This window comes from Electrophorus electricus, chromosome 14 (genome assembly GCF_041902795.1).
Source record: "Electrophorus electricus isolate QZ-2024a chromosome 14, ASM4190279v1, whole genome shotgun sequence".
NCBI classification, from domain to species: Eukaryota; Metazoa; Chordata; class Actinopteri; order Gymnotiformes; family Gymnotidae; genus Electrophorus; species Electrophorus electricus.
This window is the reverse complement of record NC_137510.1, coordinates 17,220,564-17,245,551: the sequence shown is the minus strand read 5'-3', so window position 1 is coordinate 17,245,551 and position 24,988 is coordinate 17,220,564. Positions and strand designations below refer to the sequence as shown.

At 44.6% G+C, this 24,988-nt stretch overlaps 1 protein-coding gene across 1 annotated transcript in view; it reads right to left on the bottom strand.

Annotated features, from left to right (window-relative positions):
• Positions 1 to 2,517: 2,517 nt before the first annotated feature.
• foxo6a (forkhead box O6 a) overlaps positions 2,518 to 24,988 on the bottom strand; it is a 28,571-nt gene continuing 6,100 nt past the window's right edge. Inside the window, exon 2 of the mRNA XM_027027216.3 lies at positions 2,518 to 6,581. Within this exon, the coding sequence (XP_026883017.3) occupies positions 4,965 to 6,581 (1,617 nt within the window). The 3' untranslated portion in view covers positions 2,518 to 4,964. The remainder of the gene's footprint in view (positions 6,582 to 24,988) is intronic.

The window sequence follows — 24,988 nt, the reverse complement described above, 5'->3', positions numbered from 1 at the left end:
AAGCCTGGTGTCTCTCTGTTAAGGTATAGTTCATTAACTACGGAGTGCTGCTTCGCTGGATATCTCCCGCTTTTAATCAGTAGCTGTCTTCTGAGGCTTCTTTAGTGTTAATCTGCTTTTCTGAGTATGTGTATGTACTCTGAAGTGATTAAGGTGGCAAGCTAGTCTGTGGAAAAAGACGAGAGAGAGAGAGAGAGCGAGAGAGAGAGAGAGAGAGCAAGCTTGTTAGCAAATACTGTGAAGCACTGGTGAAGTTACAGGGCTGAATGAGAGGGACTGCTTTCCCTCTCTCTGCGTGTCTCTAGAGGGCCATTGGTTCCAGGTGACAGACTTGCTGAGGGTCAGGGTAGACTGCACACTGGATAATGGACCTCAGTCACACACACACTGCCGGTACACACACATGCACACACACATGCTTACCACTCCAGGCCTCATTAACCACACCACCAGTGCCCCGAGTTCAGATACACACAAATATTCTCTTCGCTCTTTTTCTCTCCCTCCCTCCCGACCATGCACACACACACCCCCAAACACACTCAATCTCTCTTGGTCCCTAAACCTCACACCCTTCAGCTGTTTTGCTTTGCCCTCCTCCTTCCTTCTTTTTTTTTTCCACTCCTGCATGGTTTGTGGTATATTCCGAACCCAGACTGAATCCTAACCGGAGCTCCATTATCCTGCTTGTGGAAGCCAGTACCTTCTCTGTGCTGGCCTTCCACAGGCTTCAATCTAAAGGCAGGAGGAAGAGTGTTCTCTTTGATCCACACAGAGCAGATTAAGATCTCAGAGCCTGTGCCATCCCCACCCTCCCTCCAGCCATCCCTGGAGTCTGTTGCCACAACGCTATCTCCCATGATCCAGAACGTTCTTGTGCTTCTGCCATTAGCCCTGCTAACTAATTACTCTTTACTATCTGTCAGTAATTAAGAGTGCCAGTCAGAGTGCTTCAATTTAACAAGCCTGCATGTGTGTATGTTAGCTACAGAGATTTGCGGCCTGACGTGTTATCTTGAGATTAAAGACTGAAGCAAAGGAGGAGAGAGGGAGAGATTAAGGGGGAGGGGGTTGTGAACATGGGAACAACACCAAACAGCATTAACAACATATTCTCACCTTGTCTCACCACACAACAGCGATTTGTAGATGGGACTCACAGTGATGTGAGACCCATTCAATCATATCAGTAACCATTTAACAAGGGGAGAAAACATTCCATTGTACTTAAAGCTAACCATAAAAAATCTAATTAAAAATCAAATTGCAGTAAACCAGACAAGCAGCATACTTCAGCCAGTGAGGTGGTGGGAAGGGAGACAGAATAAGCCCTAAGCTCATGACCTGTGAAGGGGCTGGATCATCAAATTTGAAGGAGCTGGATAATCACATATGAAGGAGCTGGATTATCTCATGTGGAGGAATTGGGTCATCACATGAAAAGAAGTTGGGTCATCTGTGAAGGGGATGGACAATTACTTTTGAAAGGGTTATATCACCACAAGCTAAGGGGTTGGATCATCACCTGTAATGGGAGTTAGATCATCACCTGTGAAGAAGTTGGAGCTTCACCTTTAAAGGATCATCAGCTATGAAGGGGATGACTGAAGCCTTTTGTCCCATATTTGTATCTCAGTGCACTGCACCTAGTGATGCACACAGAACTATAACAATAGGGGCACATGAAATCTCATTCAGACTCCAGCTCTTGCAGTCTAATGAGGAACCTGGCCTAAATCTGCAGGACGACGAGCTGAGATTGTCTACTTTCCCCTACCTTTTTTTTATTCTTTACTGCACTTATGAGTCTGTGTTCAGTCTGTATTCCTCTCCACACTTTTGTTCTCTCTCTCTCTCTCTCTCTCTCTCTCTCTCTCTCTCTCTCTCTCTCTCTCTCTCTCTCTCAGCACTGGCAGAGTTGAGTCAATTAAAAGCATGCATCTCAGCCAGAGTGGGAGGAGGAGGCTCCCTAGGGGGCAGACAGTATGGCTGTGCAGAGAGGCACTCTCCCTCTGTGAAAACGCCTCAGATGGGACTATGACAGCTGTGACCAACCTACAGCTTCAGAGGCGATAACAAGCCTTATTAGACACTCACCACCCCACCCCCAAACTCTGTTTCTCTCTCACAAACACACTGCACCCCCCATGCCCACACACACACACACACACACACACACACACACACACACACACACACACACACACACACACACACACACACACACACACACACACACACACACTACCTGCACTGCATACACAGACCTAATTTCCAACAGACAGTCTGTCATACATCAGTGAAAAAGCTTAGAGCTACACATGGCTCCTAGGCTTAGCTGCATTCAATACTGTTATACAAAATACATGAACAACTATTAACCTTGCTTTATAATGCAGCAATCATGTTCATCTACTGCTCAAAATGCATACACATATACACACAGGCACATATGTAAATTAAAATACGAAAATAAATCACATCTCAGGTCTGTACAGTGTTAGCATTTTCTTTTCATTTATTTATCAGTCACCAAATGATGAGATACATTCTCTTAAAAAAGAAAGAAACAACAAAAGTGATATTCTTTTTTTCCAGTTTAAAAACTATAATACAATATTCTCAATATATAGATTTTTGTACAAAATAAAAACATAATGGAACTGTAAAGAAAAAGTGATCCCAGAAACACACGATAGGAAGGAGAGCATCAGGACACGCAGAGTTGGTCCTCACTTCCATACAATAACATAAGTCTGTTGTTATATATTAAATATTTAATATTACAGCTTACTATTTTGATATCAGCTTTGACATGTCTTGTTTTAAGCAGTGCATCTAATGAGTCAGTCAGAATGGCAGGGACTACAATGAGGAAACTGCCAAAGGATTGTAGTTAACAGGCAAAGCAGGGGACGCAGTGTGTGGCCTGACACATCAGATGACGAGGGCAAATATTAAATAATGACATCGAAAATTGTATGAAGGATCTCCCACTGCGTCAGATTAGCATCACAAAACCATCACAAAACCATGCGGGCAGTGGTGCGCTTATCTGAGCGCAAGGTTTGATGGAGTGAGCTATCCTTGACCTTCTGCCATAATGACGTGCCCCATTTCCCTCCCGCCTGTTTTATGGAGCAGAGCCATGCTTTAGGGGGAGTGGAGCATGGAGCTGTAGCTATAGAGACCACATGTGCACGCATGTGCACATACACGTGCACACACATGTGCAGGTGTACGCATGCACACACACACACACACACACACACACACACACACACAGATTTAGAGAATGATAAAGAAATGAGAGGACACATGGAAGAGGAAAGAGTCCTTTCACTGATCTAGCCACTACCATGAGCTGTTTAAGCCCCTGTTCAAGCCTTTTCCCCTTTTCTATATTTTCAGCTAGAGGAAGAAATTCAGACCAAAAAACAGGACCAGATATTAATACAATATTGGCTGACTGGTTTCTTTTTATCTTCCTCATTTGACTGACTTGCAGAGTCACAATAATCCAAAAAACCCACACAAGGTCAAATGTCTACCTGAAAGACAGATCTGCAAAAGGAAATGACATGGCGATACAATACAACACTTTCCACTTCAGTCACACACAAGAGAGACCACACTGCTCTTGCAAGAAACAGATCAGTTTTAGATTAAAAAGAATGGAAAGCTGAAAGCTTACTCTTTTTGTCACGTCACATTTTCTGTGTGCGTGTACGTGTTCTATTCTGGACAGACGGACAATGCTACTAACTCCCTGAGTGCGGGATGTCTATGTGTTAATCATTCCCATCACTCAACACTTGATGTGAGAGAGGGAGGAGATGCCTAGTTGTGTGTGTGTTGGGGGGGGGGATGTATTCAATCTGCAATAATGATGCATCACTGCAGCATCACTTTGGAGATTAAAAACAAGACACTGAATTTCAATCAAGCCACCGTTATAGGCCAATGAAGGATGATGGGCCGGTCTGGGCTGGCAGGGAGCTGCAGCTATCAGCGAGCAGAGGAGACAAACACACACACACATGCACAAAAAAAAGAGAGAGACAGAGAGAGAGAGAGAGAGAGAGAGAGACAGAGAGAGACAGAGAGAGAGAGAGAGAGACAGAGGCAAAGTATGAGAAAGAAAGAAAGAGAGACTGAAAAAGTGAGAGAAAGAATACCCATAGTAAATATGCCCATTAATGAAAACGTGACTACAAATTAAACTACCACAGGGTTCAAAGAAATATAACTAAATAATAAATTAATTTACTGAGAAACAAACATAGATTCTTTAAAGAATAAATGGTTAGTAAGTACAATAAGTTAAAGAAAACCAAACAGGGAAACTTCTAACTCTTAAAGAATTGCCTAATGAAAATAAAAGTTGTGGATGCTACTCAATCAGCTCATTAAGCAAGCTGAACAACCAACACACCCCTCCCTGAACAGAAAAATTTGTTCCTTTTTTTTCTGCTGGCACGCAGGCCCCCTGTGGGTGTGAGATTTCCCCATTTGTGCAGCAAACAACACGCCAGCCATAGCTCCTGCCGCCCGGGAGCCCGCTCCCCACAGAGAGAGTGAGATATGGATTTGTTTTACGCAGTTAAAGTGCTCGAGAGTTTCGTTTTGACTGGAGAAGAAGGCAATGTTGGGCAACACAGTCGAGATTGTCATCACGGTTCAGTCGGCAAGAGCAAAGGGGGATGACATTAAGCAGAGTTTTAAAAAGGTGTATGGGGGGCATACACATTTCAGAACAGCACACAGAGAGATGAACAGGCAGAGCAGTACAGAATGTGAAAAGGGAAACTAGGCATTTTGTCCTGGATTTTTGTCCTTAGTTGAGGAATGTGTGAATCAAGCACAGTGCATATCCCCCTGTAAGGAAGTGGCATGCCCCTGCTGGGAGCAGGCCCATAGGTAGTTTGGTCCCCGAGAAGGCTCACTGGAGGCCTGATGGTGCTTCAGCCTGGTACCCAGCTCTGGTTGCTGTGGCTCTGCTGTGGGCCTGTGATCCCCATGGTCACACCCACACCCATGCCCACGCCCACTCCGATGCCCATGCCCTGTGCTAGGGAGCAGTCAAAATTAAAGTCCATTTCCTCTCCTGAGTCCATGATGTCATGGAGGAGGATGGACTCTACATCACAGTCCAGGCTGCCATGGAAGATGTCCAGATCCAGGTCAGCCGGCAGCCGCTCATGGGGGTAGGGGTGATGGGGGTGGTTGTATCCTTGGTAGCTGCCCCCTCCTCCCCCCATGCCCTGAGCTTGATGGTATGGTCCATCAGCCATGGCCTGCTGGTGTGGGCCTGGATATGCGTTATGGCGTGGATGTGGGTGTGGGGCAGTGGCTAGGTGGCAGGAGTCCTGAGGGATACCCTGCAAGCCAGCAGGGTTCGGGGGCAGTGTGGTGGAGGCAGGAAGATGCGCGTGCACCGGGGGACTGTACAGGTACGGAGCTTTATGGCTATAAGGCTGCATGTGTCCAACACTGGGCTGAGCATGGACAGCTGGCCCATGAGGCTGAAGGCTCTGGCCAAGGTTGTGCCCCATACTGTGGTTGTGAGCGGGGTTGCTGGCCGTGTTCGGAGCAGAGATGTGGCTGTGTTGCTGGCTGTGACTGTGGGTGCCATTGTGGCTGTGAGCAGAGTTATGGTCGTGTGTGCCACTGTGGCCATGCCCAGAGTTGTGGCCGTGATGGTGGCCACGGGAGCCCACCCCGCCACTGGGCGGAACCATCAAGGCCTCGTGCTCTTGACCAAGCATCATGTCCTTGGCACAGTACTGGGGGCCACTGGTCAGCAGGGTCTGCAAGGCGTTTGTGCTCGAGTAGGTCTGCATGTTGCTGGAGAAGCTGGAGGTCTTGTCCTCCTGGATGGTCTGCAGGGGTGACTGGTGGTGCATCAAACCCACCCCCGGCTGGCCATACACCGGGCTGCAGTAGGAGCCCTGGGCCTTTGTCCCACTGCTGTAGTGGTAAGCCTGGCGCTTATGCCGTGGTGGCTGGTGAAGGTGATGGTGGTGATGGTAGCCTTCATCCAGGCTGATGGCTCCGGTGAGGTCTGTTAATTGTGGCAACTCGACAGGCGGGCAGTGTGTGGCAGGGGAGCGCGCGCTAGAAGGGCTGGGGTAGAGGCGTGGTGATGTGGAGCAGGACAACCTCCCCTCCTCTGGGTTCTCCGGCTCCCCTTCCGCCATAATAGGTGACAGGCGACCGCTCAGCGTCGAAGCTGCGGAACTGGCACGGGAGTGCATCTCGGCCCATGCCTCAAACTCCTCGCCGACGACTGAGGCTCCTGCCATGGACTTTCCTGTCGGGCTAGCCTGCTCTGGGGAGCCATGGAAACCCACCCGCGCTGCCGCACCCATCCCTGCTCTGCCAACAAGCTTCTTGCGGTTCACTCTGCCTTTGCTCTTCAGGTACTTGGTGCTATTGTCCATAGAGACGGCACGGCGCCGTGGAGCCTTCCCCACCTTGCCTCCTTCGGGGTTCAGCATCCACCAGGAGCTCTTTCCTGTGCCCTCGTTCTGCACGCGGATGAAGCGGGTATGGAGAGACAGGTTGTGACGGATAGAGTTCTGTAGATGAACAGAGGGAAAAAAAGAATACACACGGTCATATCTTTTGGGTCGTTTCAGGTTCTTCATTCATACTTCCCACATCAACTTTCAAAGAAGCAGTCATCCTGCACAAGTTTCAGCTCTAGGGTTCTTTCTAATGCAGCTGATAATGTAGGCCAAAAAATGGTATTGGTACAAATAAAAAATATTTGTAAAAGAATGCGTCATGTCTTCCAAACACTTGACATCAAAGGCTACAAAAATGTGCATCTCATAAATGTGTGGAGGGTAATCACTTCTGTGATTTAATAATCTGATGTATTCTGACTGATGAGACACTCTGCTCTGGTGTGTGATTTTTCAGAGGATGGGGGATCCCTCTCTTGGCCTGGTGTGGATTCTGGCTAATCCCTGGTTCAGTGCACTTGGCTTTGGCTGTGCTTGAAGCCTGTGCCAATCTGGCCCCTTGCCAGCCTCTTCTCTCAGTCTGAGAGAGGAAACGTATTGAGTGATTGAATCAGGAGTGAATGCCGATAATGGAGTCAGATGATTCTGCCTCCCACTTGATCCTGCCACATATTCCTTGTTTCCCCCTCTCTACCCTTGTGACCTGCATTCACCCCAAGAACCTTTCTTCATTCTCATTATTATGTCTTTACTACTTTATATCCACCACTGCTGTATCCAGTACCAAATTAAAATTAAAACATGCTAACATTGTTGCTTATATTATGTGAGACACATTGCCTATGTCTAGCTATTCATTTTCAAAGAACAACACACAATCCATAATTTCTTTAATTCAGGCATTATGAATTTCATTCAGTTTGCTCACATTTGTATATTACACAATTAATAACATTGTGAATTATTTTTTATTTCCTAAAACAAAAAAATCTTACAAATAATTTAAGACAATATGTTGTCACTGAAAGTCACCGCCCTATCTATCAGCATATATATGATCTACTAAGATGATGTTGACAAGCCCAAAAAAAAAAAGCATCTTCAGTCAGGTGATGGTAGAATGGCTCCTCAAGGTAGCACCTCCAATGTGAGGAGGGTAACCATAGCAACAGGATAAACGTGAAGACAAAATAAAGCAGGAATCTGATGTGGGGTTTGCATGGGAGGAGGGAAGAGAGCTGGAGGAGGGGGAGAGCTGCTTTTTGAAGCTGTAGCTGAACTCCCTACTGCCTTTCATCAAGCCACTGGGCCTGTGGTACGGCTTGCAGGGGATGCTCAGAACATCGGCCTCGAGAGGCTCAATAAAACATGGCACTTCCTAAATCACTATAGATCACAGCCTAAGACTTCATCTATTTTGTGCCAATAACGTTCGCATAAGTGTGCGTCCTGTTCTGTGGACCAATGTTCCATTTCATTGAAAGCACTGCTGTTACCCTTTTTTCCCCCATTTAAATTCTTAAATTCTTGACACAGACAGAGATCAGGACTCTTGATCTGGCCCTGTCACCTTTCTCATGTCCATCAGGCATGCTCTAAAATGTCTTGCTGCTTGTCTGAAAGGTCTTGAATTGGAGGATGAGTCAGGGGTATCTGGGCTGTGCATGGCCTTCACACCTCCAGAAACTGGCAATCATTACTAATCCCTGCTCCATTTCACATAATCACCCACAATCCGAGACTAATCCTAGCTGATTCATGGGCACTCCCAGCTGGGTGGATCCCACTGTAAGGGCAGAGATAGAGTTAATACATGCACAGAATCTTGTGGGGAAATGTCTGTAGTGTATAGAATGAATGATCTGGTGTTACTCTCATCTGGTTCGGAAAACAATATCGGAAGGAAACCACTGGGTGCCTAATTCATTTAAGTCTACTAAATGGTTTAATATATCTTATTCATCAGTTTTAATTGGTGTAGCAGGAGCTGAATTAGAAATAGCACTCAGTGTCTGTCCAAGGGCCTCCACAATCACTCCCCCCCCCCCCATCACCTTCGGAGCAGCTGTAGACCAAGCAGCTAACTATCAACGATGTTGCCTGCTCATATTAAACAGAATACAGAGTCTGTCTCAAAGGCCATAAAATCAGATCCCCCACCTCCTTTCCCACCATTAAACACTTCCAGACAATTTTAATTAACTACATGCACACACACAAACACACAAGCATGTGCACACACACACACACACACACACACACACACACACACACACACACACACACACACACACACACACACACACAAAACACAGCTCTGCTTACCCCAGAGGCTGACAATACAATCAAGTAAGCAGAAAACAAAGAATACAGCTCTTGCTCAACGGAAGAGAGTCTAACAGTTTTCCAGCAGTGGCCCATGTTTGAGCTCAGCTTTCGTTAGCATATGCAGGCCTAATAGTTCTTTTATTGTCCAATTTCCACCTCCACATCTCCTCACCCATCTTTATTGTCCCAAGATTAAGATCTTAAGACCTATGACCCTTCCACCTTACCTCCCAAGTCTGACAAATTTGCGCTTTTTTTCGTACACAGATGGCCTTCGCACTCTTTTCCAAGAGCATATATATATATATATATATATATATATATATATATATATATATATATATATATATATATATATAATTAAGAGTTTTGTAGCTGCCCATTATCAGAGAAGAGAATTTTCCTCTCCCAGTCCTTCTCTTATCCCTATTTTGTGCCCCCTATTCAAATCGATTCCCGCTTGATAGTACACTCCCATCCAGGTTCAAATTCAGAGAGGGAAAAACAATGCTGAGAATTGATTCAACCAATTTGACAAAGAATAGCAGTTTGTGGGGAACTCAAGGTCAGCGTGATAGTCCTTCAGAGAGCAGATTACACCATGACAATAAGAATGAGGACTGCTGTGTGAAAGGAAATCCAGGCTTCACTCAACCTACCTACATCCAACCAGAGCTGATGTAGCTCCTGCTGAGATGGGCCCCATCTACTCTGATGGACAGGATGAAGCTCCATGTCAGCTCTGTGATGGTGTCTGCTTCACAAGCCTGGTTGGGTGCCAGCTGCCCTTCTGCCACCCTTCCTGGATGGGAGTATGGTGGTTGGCTCTTGGGATAGGTGTAGTGACCCAAGAGCCATGGCTGAGTTGTGGTTCTGCAGACTGGCACGGGGCAGCTGTGTGGGGGAAGGGATGGGAATGTGGGGGCACATTTTGGGGCCCACTGTGAGAACCATCTGAGCAACACAATAGAGTTCCCTTCCACGAAGACCCACCCCCTTCAACTACCCCGCCGCCACAAACTCAAGAGGCTGCTCACAAGAGGGCCGAGGAAACAGGTCAAACTATTTAGGCCCAACTTGCTGGGTGCATAATCACAACGAAAAGAATTGCTTGACGAGAGTGAGACGGAACCGCGGAACAAAAGGAAGAAACCACTCAGCCAATTCAAATAACTTTACTACACAAAGGGTAGATGCTATACCCTGCCACACAGAGGAGCATCTGCCAGACAAGACCAGCATTCTTCAACCAGTCATTATTAAGCCATTTCAGGCAGGCAGCAGCCATTATATATATCGTCAATGGCTATCTCTTTATAAACTGCATTAATTTGATAAACACTGAATGTGTGTGTGTGTGTGTGTGTGTGTGTGTGTGTGTGTGTGTGCGCGTGTGTGTGCGTGTGTGTGTGCGTGTATTAGGGGGTGAGGGTAGCGTTAACTGAATTTATTGTGAAACGTTTTCTTTTAACGGCCAGAGGTGGGGAGTGGGGGGCGACTTAAAGCAAGAGGTTTTGTTCAGCACGGGAATGAGTTTTGTAAGCTAAGCCTGTCTCCAGGCTATTGATGGAAATTAGCGGCGGATAAATATTCGCATCCTGTGATTGATGTCACGGCTGGGCTTGTCCCTTTGAAGGGAAATAAAGAATGCGGAGGCGTGCAGATTAATGGAAATGGGGGGGGGGGGTGTTCACACAGTTCTCACAGGGAGGGGGATTCTGGCAAGAGGATCTGCTTAAAGCATAGAAATATAGAATCCAGCCCATGTAGTTAGCACAGTAACAGCAGACAAGAATTCTCTCCTAGGCTTACCTATAACATAACAAATAGGCAGAACAACAATGTAAAGCATGGTCTTAATGATAACTAAAGCATTTAATCACAGTTTTTTTTTTTAATAGACCAAATGTCGTCTGCCTATTAACTCACCATGACTGCACAGACAAGGGGGACAGAACTGAAAGTATGTATTAATGCTACATACAAACTCATCATTAGCCATTATCATGCAACTCGTAACATTTCTAGTGAGAGTGAAGTGCTGTTGCATTAACAGCAGAAAACAACGTGAAGATGCACAGGTCTGCCCCACATCTCTGTGGACAGAAGCAGAGTGAGCCACTCTACTGGGAGGGTAATGGGGCTGGTGGGTGATTCCTGCCTGGCTGTGTGCTAATTGCAGAGCCCAGGCTGTGCTTTCTACAGGCTGGGTGGATGACGGGTGGCTGGGTGTGGATGCTGGCCTTTGTGGGCTGGGAGTATAAAAATAGCAGCGCCAGATTAGGCGAGCATCTGAGGGCCAGACAGGGGATCGGAAAATCCGCAGCCCGGCACAAGAGTGGCCGTGCCTTACTGGTGGAAAGGGCCAGGAAACAGCCTGGGATCCTCACCTCTTCAAGCCCACTCCAAAGCTGATGGGAGCACGTCACGAGCACGGCACAGGGACAGCTTTTCCGACGCTGGCCTGCCAGATCACTGCAGACCTTTTCTCCACCCCCAGGGAGGATTCACACAACAGGTGCAGGAGTAGTGCACCTGTGGGAGCTTCTGATTGCTCCAACCAAACACACACACACACACACACACACACACACACACACACACACCTTCTCTGCAAACTCGACTCACATTTTCCACAGAGCTTGCCATATACTCTGTTAAGTCAGGCACGTTTCTGAACATGCTTTAACTGTTGGATTTTACAAGGTGGGGCTGTAAGCATTCATCTGTGCACAGGTCTGTGTGTGTGAGAGAGTAAAGTTGATCTATTTTAATAGCCCAAAGGCAGCATGCAGTGGATTTGATTATATTGCAACCTCCATCTGCCATATACAAAAAGACAGACAAGTAACAATGAGACAAATGCAGGCAGCGTTTTTTTTTTTCTTCTTTCTCATCATAATCTCATTCATAGTAATAAGAATCTCATTTCCCACATTCTAAAGGTCAGCGCACAACTCTGATCAGACTTTAATACAGATCATTCTCAGGGTTTAATTTAATTTCACCAGAGCAGGAAACTCATTCACAAGGCATGTGCTCAGCATGCAAAATTTATACAATCATCACTTTAATTGTTTCAGTTTCAGAGCTTGAGGAAACACTGTTGCAGCCAGGCACATGGACCTGCTTCACTGATGCACTGCAGTCATTCTCACAGACCCTTTCTAATATGTGCATCCAATTTATATTGATGATATTGTGATGGTGCCCTGGCTATTATCAGAATCAGCTGCCAATAAGTAAACAAATTTTGAATGTTCCGGAGCAGCACACAGGCATGCCCACACATGTATGCCATGACCAAGTCAAGTGAAGGTGAGCAGCAACCTCTTGCACCACACTCTAACACACATGAACACATGCGCCCGACACACTGAGTCCTCTTAGAACAGCACTACCAAGCGACCAGTTGCTAAGGAGACCCATGGGAAAGGGAGGGCTCTTGTTGCCATGGCAGCCAGTTTTCTCCCAGCCAACTATCCCTCCCCAAGGGAGTGACATGGGGGAGTTTACTGAAGTAAGGGGGGGGGGGGGGATGAGAGAGGTAGAAGAGAAAGAGAGAGAAAGGAGTAGGAAGGGGGGAGGAGCGAGAGGAAGAGAGAAGAGGTGTATAGAATAGAAGGATTGAGAGAACACAAGAAAGAGAGAGAGTAAGATAGAAAGTGAGAGAAGGAGAAAGAGAATCCTCTGGGGGGCAATGTAGCAAAAAATATTACGATACTGGAGAGATTTTCATGATACATGATGAACATTGTGATATTTAACATTGCTGGGGTTTAATAAGTTGTAAGCTGGAACAGACAACAATACTGCAGCCAAACAGCAGTGTCACATTAGTCTTTGGAATACTGTTTTCTACTATTTTATTAATTTTCTTTTTACAAAAGACTATTTAGATTTAAGGTGGAAATATCAAACTGTTGGTAAATCTGGTAAATTTTACTGCTATGCATCTTTAATTTGTAATGATGACATCATTTATAGAAAGCCCATAATCAATTTGGTGTTGATCACAGGTTCTCTACAACTGGTCTAAATTTCTTTTTTAATGAAATATTGGCTTGGTAAGTGTTCTGTACATAATGATATCTATGACATGCTCAGAAAGGTGCATTGTGATCTAATGTTACAATATTGATAGCAAATTTTCACATTGCCCACCCTAGGATCCTATTATCAGGGACTAGTTTTATTCAGAAACTTGTATCAAACACAGAAGTTTTCAGTGGAACACACACACACACAAACATACACACACACACGTCCCGGTACGTGTTCACCTCAGTCTACACACTGATCCCACTGATAAGCAGCCTGAGCTGATCTGCTCTCTGCAGTGTTCACAGAATTACTCTTGCTCTCCTTGTCTGTGGTTCTCATGGCTTAAGACTGTTGAACTGAAATGTAATGTGATACATTTTAGGAGAAGCAGTCTTATGGGGCTTGTACACTGATCACATGAAAACTGCCATTTCTCTCCTTCTCATTTTGACATTAATGGCTCTTTATCTCACACATTCCAATACTCCATAACCAGGGCCAAATCAGCTTGTAATGATAATGCCAGACCTTGCTGTTAAATCAAGGCACTTTGATCAAATCTCAGATTTTAAACAGTTAGTTTCAGAGTTAACTGAGGGTGCCAGGCAGATATGCAGGTGCAGACAGACATCGAAAGGGGAAGAGAGAGGGATTACCTTTATACAATCAGAAGGGAATTGGGAAAAAGAAGATGCCCAACCTCTCTTTTCCCAAAACAAAACAACTGAGTTAGAGTCTAGTGGAGGGAGTACACAAGAGAGAGAGAGGAAAGAGAAAGAGGGGGCAAAAGAGTGTGGGAGCAGTAAAATGGGGGCTGTCCGAGACAGAAGAGATGGAAGATGGGAAAGGAGAGAGGATGGATGCACCACACTCCAAAAGGGGCAACTGCCTTTCAGCTCCTCGATGGGAGCTAATAAAATATTAATGGGCACTGTGGCCACAGACTGCTGAGTCCAATGGCTTAAGTAAAACTCGGCCACTAATGAGAGGGAGCATGCATGGCTAATGGCCCCGTAGGAGCACCTGATGGGGAGGTAAAGGAAATTTGGATGGTGCTCTAAGAGGGTGTGAGATGAATGTTGGGGTATGCTCTGCCCTTTTACAATCTCTTGAAAACTTAATAACAGCAGCCCAAGTTCTTGCGGCAATCACACACTAGCCTGACCCTCGTTCTCCCGCCTCAGGGACTGTAGACATGAAGCCTCAATATGAAATAGGAGCATTGTTCCTGAGTCACCTCTGATTGCTTATCTCACAGTGACAATGACATTAGCTCTCTTGCACATTTCATGAAAGTTGATCTTGACGTTACATCAGTACAGAGATAAGAAAGTTTATGAAACTTTGGATGCTCTGTGCTTTAATGCCTAGGAAAGAACATAAAAGCATGTTAAAAGTACTTGCTTTTGGAAGCTCTGTAGCATATGACAGTAGGAGCAAACAATAAAGTTATGCAGACACTATGTAGAGCTAACAAACTGTCCTTGAAACATATCTTTAATTATGGAAAAGGCAACAGTGAGTTCAGTGAACACAATTGCTAAAAATAGTCTTAATTTCTTCACCTGGCAGTAAGATTTATCTGAGTCTGAATGCAGATACTAATTGGCTCACTTATCATAGGTGCACAATTTCATTTTAGGTGTTATTTAGGTGGTTTCTTGGGAATCAAGAAGGCTCTGTATCTAATTATTATTATTATTATTGTTATTATTATTTATAATCCATCCTGGCCAAAATATGTAGGTTTCACAGTACTTCATGGATTTCAATTAATCAATAAATGGTAGTTAATTAATAAATTGGTTAAAAATACATCCTACTAGACAATTCATTTAAAGGCTTTTGCATGTAATTTAGACTCTTGGGTAAATTTCTCTATTTTGAAAGAGGTGTTGTGGTACAAAATATGGTATTTATTATATGCATCATTCATGTGGCCCTGTCTAAATAAACACAGTTTTCTTTAGAGCCTGAAATGTGGTCCATATATTTAAAATAGAATACTTTATAAATATTGTGTATTTTTGACTTTAGCTAAGAACTTCAGATAATCTACCTGTCATCCACCTAAATGACACTGATGTAGGCTACTTGTGAATGAGATACAAAGGAGATACAAGATACGAGATACAAACGAATCACTTGTTGCTTGCTAGCTAATGCCAGCTATATTGAAATGTAACTAATGTTAGCTAGCTACTTATTTTAAACTTCTTATAAAGAGTTCACATAGTGCAATCACGATATTGTAGAACCTTATGAGCTATTCTAATCATATTTTATAGAGTGGCCTGTCACCTCTACACCTAATGTCTCTGGCTAAGCGCAGAGCACACATTTGTGGAGGTAAATGACATAACAGTTAAGATAAATGGATTCGTACCACAGTAAATCCTCAAACCCCTTAATTTATGTTATTGCAGTATTTTAAACAAGGACACACGTCCACAGCTTTAGCTATCCTACCACTTACCTCTGCAACTATCCAAGAATGATGTGAAAGTGGTCCAGTTTGCAAAGAAATGCAGGAGATACACATGCACTTCTCAATGTTGTTCATGGCTTGTTTGTAGAAGTGATCTAAGGCAGGTTACAGGAGGCCCAGAAGACTTTTAACACTGGGCCAGGTGATGTGGATGGACTGCTCTGGATCGTAGGCAGAAGCAGAGGAATGTGAGCTGTTCCATCTTCATGATGGCTCCCCATTAGCATACAGGCAGAGGGAGGATTAGGACATTGTGACGTATGACTGCAGGGCCCCCTGTGTCACCTTCCCAAACATACACTCACACACACACACACACACACAAACACACAAACGCGCACAAACACATACACAAACACATACACAAACACATACACAAATACAAACACCCTGTCTCTTTGGAGGAGTGGGCTGCCGTGACTTAAACCCCAACCTTCTGCCCTCCCCCGCAACCAACTGTTAGTGTAGGGGAGCAAGTCCAGTAGGGTAACTGGGCCCGAGCATGGGCAGAGAGGAAACAGGTGGGCCTGTGATCTCAACTACATCTTGGCTAAAACTGTACACTGCATGTTGAATGATCTCATCAAGTCTGCTGGGATACATGGAACACAGAAAGCCACAAAATATTGCACAAATGGGTCAAGGTGTATGCATATCTTAGAATTTTGACAGTGTGCTTGTTGTGAAATTGATGTCTAACGGTACAGGGTGTGCGTGCAATTGCGTGTGTGATGTCTCCTGGGTACGGGCTGCAATGTTTCCGCCTGAGTGATACTGTCAGTGGACATCACTCAGCCTGGCTATGTGACAGGGTGCGAGGATCATTAGTGCAGATGGACAGAGAGCAGAGAGGGAGCGAGACAGGGAGTGAGAGAGAGAGACAGAAAAAGAAAGAGGAGCAGGTTTGGAAAGGAAGCCAACTCTTCTTAATATCCGTCTTGAGAGCATTATACACACAGCAGTGCACTTTCCTCTCAGTCATGCAATCATCGCTCTCTCTCCTACTTCCATTATTTTCTTACCTCCACATCTCTCTCTTCATCTCCCCTCTCTTCATCCCTTTATCCTTTCATATATTGCCATCTCCAGCCTGTGCCAAAACACAACTTCCTGCAACTCTCCTCTTCTTTCTGTGTCTTGTGTTTTTTGAGGTTTCCATTTATCTGTCTCTCTCTGTCTTCTCTTCTTTGCCATAATTTGTCTTCTATCTCTCACTCCTCCATCAACCTTCTATGGTGCAGATATACACACCCAGTACCCCAAGCCCACCTCTTCATTTGCTCTTCTGCTATTTCTTCAGTGGCCTCTGTGATCCATTATTCTCTTGTGGTTTGTGTGTAGCATATCTGACATTTACAAACAAAACAGCAAACACTGTCTTATGTCAGCAGACTGGCAAGTGAATATGGAGGATCCCCATGTGGCCACTTCATAGGCATCAAATCCATTCAAAGCAAGAGCCTGTTTTCAGACACAGTTCAGGGCTTTTCCAAGACTTTTGTCTGGGGACGCAGTGAACAAGGTATTCTACATGTTCCAATGAAAGAACATAGAAAACTATTTTGCCAAGATTTTTAAAACAGATCTCTATGAACTTGCTTGATCCTTTCGAATGTAAAAGCCTGACATACGCATGGTCAGATAACAAGTGATCATAAAAGAGGTTTAAAGTGAACTAAATACTGCAGACGGGCGAGCATACTGTGTTTCAGTCTCGCCAGGATCATGTGACTTACCAGGTGCAACAGCAACACAAGGACAAGCAAGGGTGTGCCCCCCCCCCCCCCCCACATATCCACACTCAGACAAACTCTCTCACACACACACACACACACACACACACGCACTCACTAATACATACGTAAACATATATTCTCACTCAAACAAACTGAGACACGCACACACCACTTTTGGCGGACACTGTCAATTGTCTATGTCTCAGCTGTATTGTTCCTGGCTCATCAACACTCAGGAGATGAAGAGCCCACCTCCATCACCACTCACATGCTCCCTCTTATAGCTGTCCACCAATGATGTGTCAGATCCCACCCACCCAGCATCAGCCCTAACCTATTTCCTGCCCCCCATGCCAAGCTCCCTTGTACCGTATGCCATCTCATTTTCTCATTTCTCCTGCCAGCTCACTACAGGGTATGCCCTTCTCTCATAAACACTTAGGCGAACACACAAAGCACCCAAATAAATGAATGAGTTTACTATCTCAAGCCCATTCCAAATTTACACACCACTCCCCAAAACTCTCCATTGTGAATGATATTTTATCATCTCTTCCATGGTTGTCTGTCTAAATAACTCAGAAGGGCAGGAGAATTACTTCACTCCTTTCCACAGCCCTAAAACATTGCCCCAGCCACCTGTCTTTTGCTTAAATGAGAGGCCTTTTTTCAGAAAGTGTTATTGCATTCATCTAATTATTAATTTAGTCCGGAAGCGGAGCAATCTGGATGTCTAGTGAAAACGCATGCATCAGTCAGTGAGTGAACACTTAAGGGAAGGTTGCATGTAAGTTTGCAGTTGTAACTCTTTGCATGTGTGTGTGTGTGTGTGTGGGGGGGGGGGGGGTTAGGGTGTGGTGGGGGTGAGGTTGAGGGGAGGGGGAAGGTGCTCTAATGGACATACACTTGAGTTGAAGTGTGCCGAGTAGCTGAAGTGCAACTGAACTCTCTTTCCCTCCTCCCCCTTCCCTCACCCTCTGTCTCTCGCCACATCTCTCTTCCTTTCTTTCTCCTTGTTCAAAAAAACTCAAAAAACCCAGCATGGTGGGATCATTATGGCAGCTGCGGCCAGCACCCTGTTCTCCAGCCACATTCCCCTCCATGCAGAGTGGAGATCCAGGCCATGCAGCAGCATGGAGAGCAGGCCAGATGTTCTGACCTTTGTCAGGTGCTGGAAGCCAGAGAACAGCTGCAGGCTGTGGCCAGCCTCGGCCAGTCTGTGGACGGCCTCCACCAGCCACCACCATCCTATTGCTGGTCTTCATCAGCCTGCAGCACAGTCCTGCTCCAGCCCTCTGGACACTGCATGCTGCTCAACCCGGTCCACCAACATCCCAGATCAAGACATCAGCCACGGTGAGTCTCAGGGGCTGGGGGAGAGGGAGGGAGATGAAGGGGGAGAGGGAGAGAAAGTGCTGGAAATGTTGTGCTCCCTGTCAGGAGCTGTAAATGTGCCTGACTGAGAGCCGCTGTCCGTAAGCATCACTCCTGGGGAAAGGTGTTCACACAGCCAGACAGGAGCAGCGCTATGAGGGGCAGGGCTCAGAAGGTTCAACGCACTATACGGCACACAAAAGTGTGATAGAGACAGCATCTGAATTAGAAAGTGAAAGAAAGACAGAAAGAGAGTGTATGAGGGAGAGCAGGAGCAAGAGAGATGGATGCATGAGTCAGGGATTTATAGATTCTCAGAGTTTGCAGAGGATACGAATACTGAAAGAGACAGGGCAAAAAAGAGAGAAAAGAAGTCTGGGAAAAGTGTGAGGAAAGAAGACGAGGAGAGTAGAAGTAGAGGGAGGAGAAAAAGAATAAGTAGGGGAAGATGAACAGAGGGAGAGGCAGACCACACGAGTTCATGTGGGGCTATCTGCCGGCTCAGAATTCAGCGCTCACACGGATGGAATACTAAATACACAAGCTCTAGTCCTGACCTACTTTCATCAAACTGACACACAAATCCACTTAGGACTGCACTTCTCCACCACCAGAGTCATAGTCATCTCCCCCAAAAACCCAGGCATACTGACCTACTGCCGAGGCAACACACTCCTACCAAATAGTTACCCATTAAAACCTTAAGGAGCCGAACCTGTAAAATAAAGAAAGCTTCCATAGCGTTATCTCTCCTAAAGCCAAAAGCCATCCCACTCTCAAAGCCTCACACTGACTCCTATTATGTTCATAGGGTGCCCGTACCAAATACTGACCACATGCTACAGCCACAAACCACTAGTCCAGCTAAATATTCCTGCCCTAAAGCTATGTGTCCACTGTCAGCAACAGCAACACCAGGCCAGTTTCAGTGTGGAGGCTGACTGGACATTTCTCCCAGAAAAGTGGGTGTGCTGTTATTTGAGCAGAAAGTTTCAAATGTTGGTTGCACTGAAATCCATACACATAAAATATCATGTGGAAATTAATTATTTATAAAATCTAATAATAACAACTGGTTAGTAATTACTTTTATTTTAGTTAATATAGGGAGGTGATATTTATGTAGCTCTGACTGAAATTCATTTCCACTTAATGTGCTAAAATTTTAAAGGAAATGCTTACAATATAAATGTCACAGCAAGGCCCCCTCCTCCTAGACTCCTCCCTATGTTTGTGTGATGTTTGTTTGTGTGTGTGTGTGTGTGTGTGTGTGTGTGTGTCTGTGTGTTTGTGGCCGCACCACTCTCGTGCATCACACCTGTTCCTGGTTTTCCATTGTTAATGTATGCATTTAAGGTTCTGTGTTGTCAATAGCCTTTGTCAGTGTTTGACCAATGTGTGCTGGGCTGCAGCTCACCATAGTCATCGTTTGAGCCTGTTGTGTGCCTGCTTTGTTTCGTGTCGCTCATGTTCAGTGTTTTTCTTCTCGCGTTTTGGTTTTGTCTTGTGTTAATAAACATTTCGGTATCCTTAACGGCTCGTCTCCGTATCCTGCCTCGCCTCCCATCACAATAAATAGGGTCAAGAACTTTTACACATTTTCAGCATGAAATGGAGTAAGATTACTACAATTTTATCACATAGATGGAAGATGAAATAAGGAATGATAAAGCAGAACTAATGAATTGTCACCTAATGGACAAAAAAGCACCTGCTCTCTTTTATTAATACAGTACCTAGCAACCATTAGCAAGCATTCATGGTCCATCACTGCCTGAATTCTGTCACCTTCCAGTAATTCACTGTGCATTCTTTTCCTCAGCTCCACTGACAATAAATGGCAATTTGTCTCATGCAAAAAAACAAAGTGCCAGCCCCAGACAATAGGCTATGGGAAAATTACATTTGAGGCTTAGTGACTTCATGGGTAAGAAAAGTTTCAGCGGCACCAGAGATACCAGAAAAAGAGAGCGTTGGAATGTTATAAGGTGAAACAATTCTCATATGAAACACAGTCAACATGTGCTCCCTCAACTTCCCTTCTACTGCAGACACTGCCATTGGGATGTCACACATCATATACTTCTACCACTCCTGCACCTGCAGCTCAGGGGCTGAGATGCACTGGTTCTGGGTCAGTTATGCTCCTTAGCACTTAGTGACTGAGGCCAGACCAGAGTGAATCAATCCTGGCCTGAGATCAGCCCTTCTGGGATTTTCAACGAATGCAGGCCTAGAGTAGCTCCTCTTTTAACCCTCGGAGAGCCTGCCTGGCCTTATCTCATTTATTTGAGGCATCACGAGAGAATGAAGAGGTGCAATGCACTCCAAGGTTTATCACCACCTCAGGCCCTGTGGGAAAGTTGCATGACCAGCTATCAGTCAGCACTGGCCTGCAGCCCAAGAGCCAAAGCGGTGCAGTTGACCCAGAATCAATCCTCACACGTGGCAGTGCACTCACAGAAGTGTGCCGGCCAGCTGCTACACTCCACTCACACATTCTCATATTTCCTCACTAACTCTACTCTGGATTTCATAGAAGTATGGTGATAATTAACCAGACCCTAAATGGAGACATGCGCTGAGAAGTGCAATAAAATCACACAAAATGCATAAGAAAAATATGAGTTTTGGCAGAACTGCACTCATCGAGACTGAACTTGGAATGCCCTAAGGTTTAGTGGTGGCACTCAGAGGCAGCTTGCACAACAGTAGAGGCAGAGGAATGCAGTGGAGGAAGAAGATTATGGATTTCCATGGCACATAATTGCACAACTACATGAGTAGCTGGACTGATTAGCTTCTTGTGGGAGCCTGAGAATAGAAGAATGGAGTCGTTTCATCATTTCGTCTCTGTGAGGAGACAAGTCCAGAAACAAGCTGTGATTACTTTAAATAATCTAACTGAAATGCCAACTTGTGACAGGTACACAGAAATATACTGCACGCTACATGTGTGGGCTTGAGCTGAGAGACAGCCGGCACATGCTGGAGGGAGCAGTCATCTTAGGCAGCATATTCTTTATGGAGCAAAGGCAGTTTCATTATATAGTTACCATACAGACTACGTTGTATACATGTAGAAGTACAGGTCAAGGATTAACATTCAGTTCAGTCTATCAGTGACAGCTTTTGTGCTTTGGGCTCTGTACTACAGCACATTAAATTTTAAATAAAACAATGACTAAGCAGAATATCAGCTTTAACTGGAATATATTTATCTATGATAGAACCATTTTTGAAATCACAGGTTTTTTTTTTAAACATAGTTCTACTATTTTAGGGCACCAAGAGTAGTTGAACAGTTGGCTGCTCAGGTGTTTCTTGACCAGTTGCGTCATTGCATCACTGCTTCATGCACAATAGAGCTAGCAAAAGGTCTGGAGGTGACTGCAAATGTAGCATTCAGAAACCCATGTTTCAGTTTGCTACAAATAGTGCCAGAAAACATTTTTATGAATTGAAAGGACAACAATTAACTGGTACCACATTGATGGAATGAGGAAGGAAGGAGGTTTAATTGCTCATTACTTAAAACCTACCACCTTATCTGTAAAATATGGTGACAAGGATAAGTGTAGCCAAGGAAACCTGCTTGGTTGTCCTTATTGATCATGTGACTGCTGATGGAAACAGCATGTTGACTTCTGAAGTACACAGAAGCATCTTAACTGGTTCCAAAGCCTTAGTGGATGGTACTTCACCTTGTACCACAACATACTACTAAAGTGACCATGAAGGGGCAAAAAGTAGAATGTTCTTCATTGGCCAAATGAATCAAATCATTGGAGCTGCACTGAGAATGCAGGTATCATTAACTACATAGCACTAGATTAACTACATAGCACTAAGTGATATATATATATATATATATATATATATATATATATATATATATATATATATATATATATATATATATATATATATATATAATAAAAGATTATACAATTATGTACACTTACCTAGAACTGACAGATTACAAATCAAAAATGTTTCTTATATACTTCACATAACAGAAATATTTTCTCCAATTTTACCTCATTGTTATTGTTCAATGTTCAGAAACAAAATTACAGAAATGTGTGTGTGTTTATGTTTATATATATATATATATATATATATATATATATATATATATATATATATATATATATATATATATATATATTTATTTATTTTTTCATATGCGTGTGTTGCAGACAGAGAGAGAGAGAGAGAAAAGAGAGGGAGAGAGAAAAGGGGAGCACAGCGTGACTACAGACTGCCTGAGTGGAGCAGGCTGCCTGCAATTAAGGTGAAATCAGGGAGAAATCTGCACTGCCTTGATAATGAGCCTCGTCTGAATTATTAATGAGAGTTATTCCCCCAGGACCCAGTCTCCCACTGAGCCCATCACACACATGCACGCACACACATATACACATACAGGCACACGGTGTCTCACACACAGGCATGGACACTAACACACACATGCACACACGCAGGCGTGCACACACACACACACACACACACACACACACACACGCACGCAAACACACACACACACAGGCATGCTCACAGTCTTTTTCCCACACACAGACATGTACACTTGCACTATGGACTCGAAAATGCAGAAACACACACAAAACCTTCATGATCTACAGAGTGCCCATATACACAAAAAAAAATGAAACCCTAAGAGCCACTGAACAGAAGGGCAGAGATATAATAGACCCATTTTTGGTCAGTATGTTTACAAAAAGAATCTGATTAAACACTTTTCAGTAGTTCAGAGATTCCTACAATTAGCTCAATTTCCCATACCATCACAGTGTTTTGTAGTGCAACCTTATCAATAAAATCATATAAAAATATGCTATAACAAGAAAACACTATGGTGTAAAAACAAATATACAGTACAATGTAAACATTACCAATACTTCCTTTAGACCCACAAAAAAGACACACTTGTGTAGTGAATAATGCCCTCTTTGTCTTGCACATGCTATTTTCATGGATCTTTAGAAAAAACCCTTTGCCTTAATTTTTTGTAGATTCATGCACACGTATTTCATAAAAATGTGGTGACTCACAATGTTTAAAAGTAGCACCAGCAGACTGAAAATATTCTGAGGAGCACATAAAGCCTTTATTGAGTCCAGCATAATTTCGTAGACCTTCAGCGGCAGAACAGCCTGTCCTTGGTTCAGGTCCAGTTGAATACATTTCCTGAGCTCCATTAGGATGCCTGCTCTTGGAGGGTTTTTAAAAGATGGCCTTAGGCAGGCCCAGCTTGCCAGTGGTCAGAAGAGGAAGATCTATTCTGAGGACATGGCTGTTCCCTATGAAATGCCATTTGGAATCTCCATACTCTTGATTGATGGTCTGGATAACTGTGCAGATCTCCCCAAACCAAACCACTCCCAACCACCATGGAATTTCCTCTCTGTCCTCTTGATGCTGGCGCATCCCGCACCAGCACTCGATGTAAACTGAGCATGCCTGTGTGTGTGTGTGTGTGTGTGTGTGTGTGTGTGTGTGTGTGTGTGTGTGTGTGTGTGTGTGTGTGTGTATGTGTGTGTGTGTGTGTGTGTATGGGGGGGGAACACAACTTTAGAAAATATCGTTAAGTGCCGAGAGGCAAGCAGCACCCGAGGCCTACACTTATGGCTCTGTGGGCCTATCACAACTCAGGGGTCTGCTTACCACCATCTGGCTGGCCCCCGCATTCTTCTATTTGTGAGTCTCTTGGAATTTGCACACAATAGAGACACGCTTTAACACGGCATACACTGAAATTGGGCAGAAACAACAATGAACTGCTGGAACACTCATTCCACTATAAGCAGCCTCTCAGAGTGCTGGGTCAATGTGTGCTGCCTGCCTGCTCCATTTCACAGCCTGGCCCCTCTGCCTGGCACAGAGAGTCTGCTACCCCTCCTAGTATGTGCTCATAAAGTCCTGGCACACCAAGTCCCATCCAAAGAGCCAGAAAAAGAGCACCAGCACAGAGGGCAAACACCAAAAACACCACAACACACCCCTGCCTGCAGCCAATATGTGAGTCAAGCTTCAGAACAGTGACAGAAATCCCTAGCAAAAGTCTGGTCTCTGAGAAAATGACAGAGAGGGATGACACAGATGTAGAACTGGCTGTTCTCCCAAAGGTAGGGCAGAATTCGGGGGGACAAGGTGAGACTCTGGCATGTGCATGGTGGGGAGTTTCTTTTTTTTTTAGGGGGGCATTCTAGGGGGAGCAAGGCACGGCATCCAGGGAATCTGAGTATACTAACAGGAAAAGGCTATACATGTGGTGTGGGATCTGTCCAAACGACAGCAAAAACGCAGCAACGAAGGCGTAAGCAGCAGTACATCCCAAAAAACATCAAAACTGATGTGCACAAATCCATGAGGCACTACACCAGCAGCCAGGGACCAAAACTGCTCTCTCCTGCATTCTGAGGGAATCTGTGAACTTCGGATTTATTTTCCGAAGTATTCTACAGAACTGCCTAATCCTCTGATATCACATTCAGTCAACAGCCAATAGGCACAAAAACTTGGGA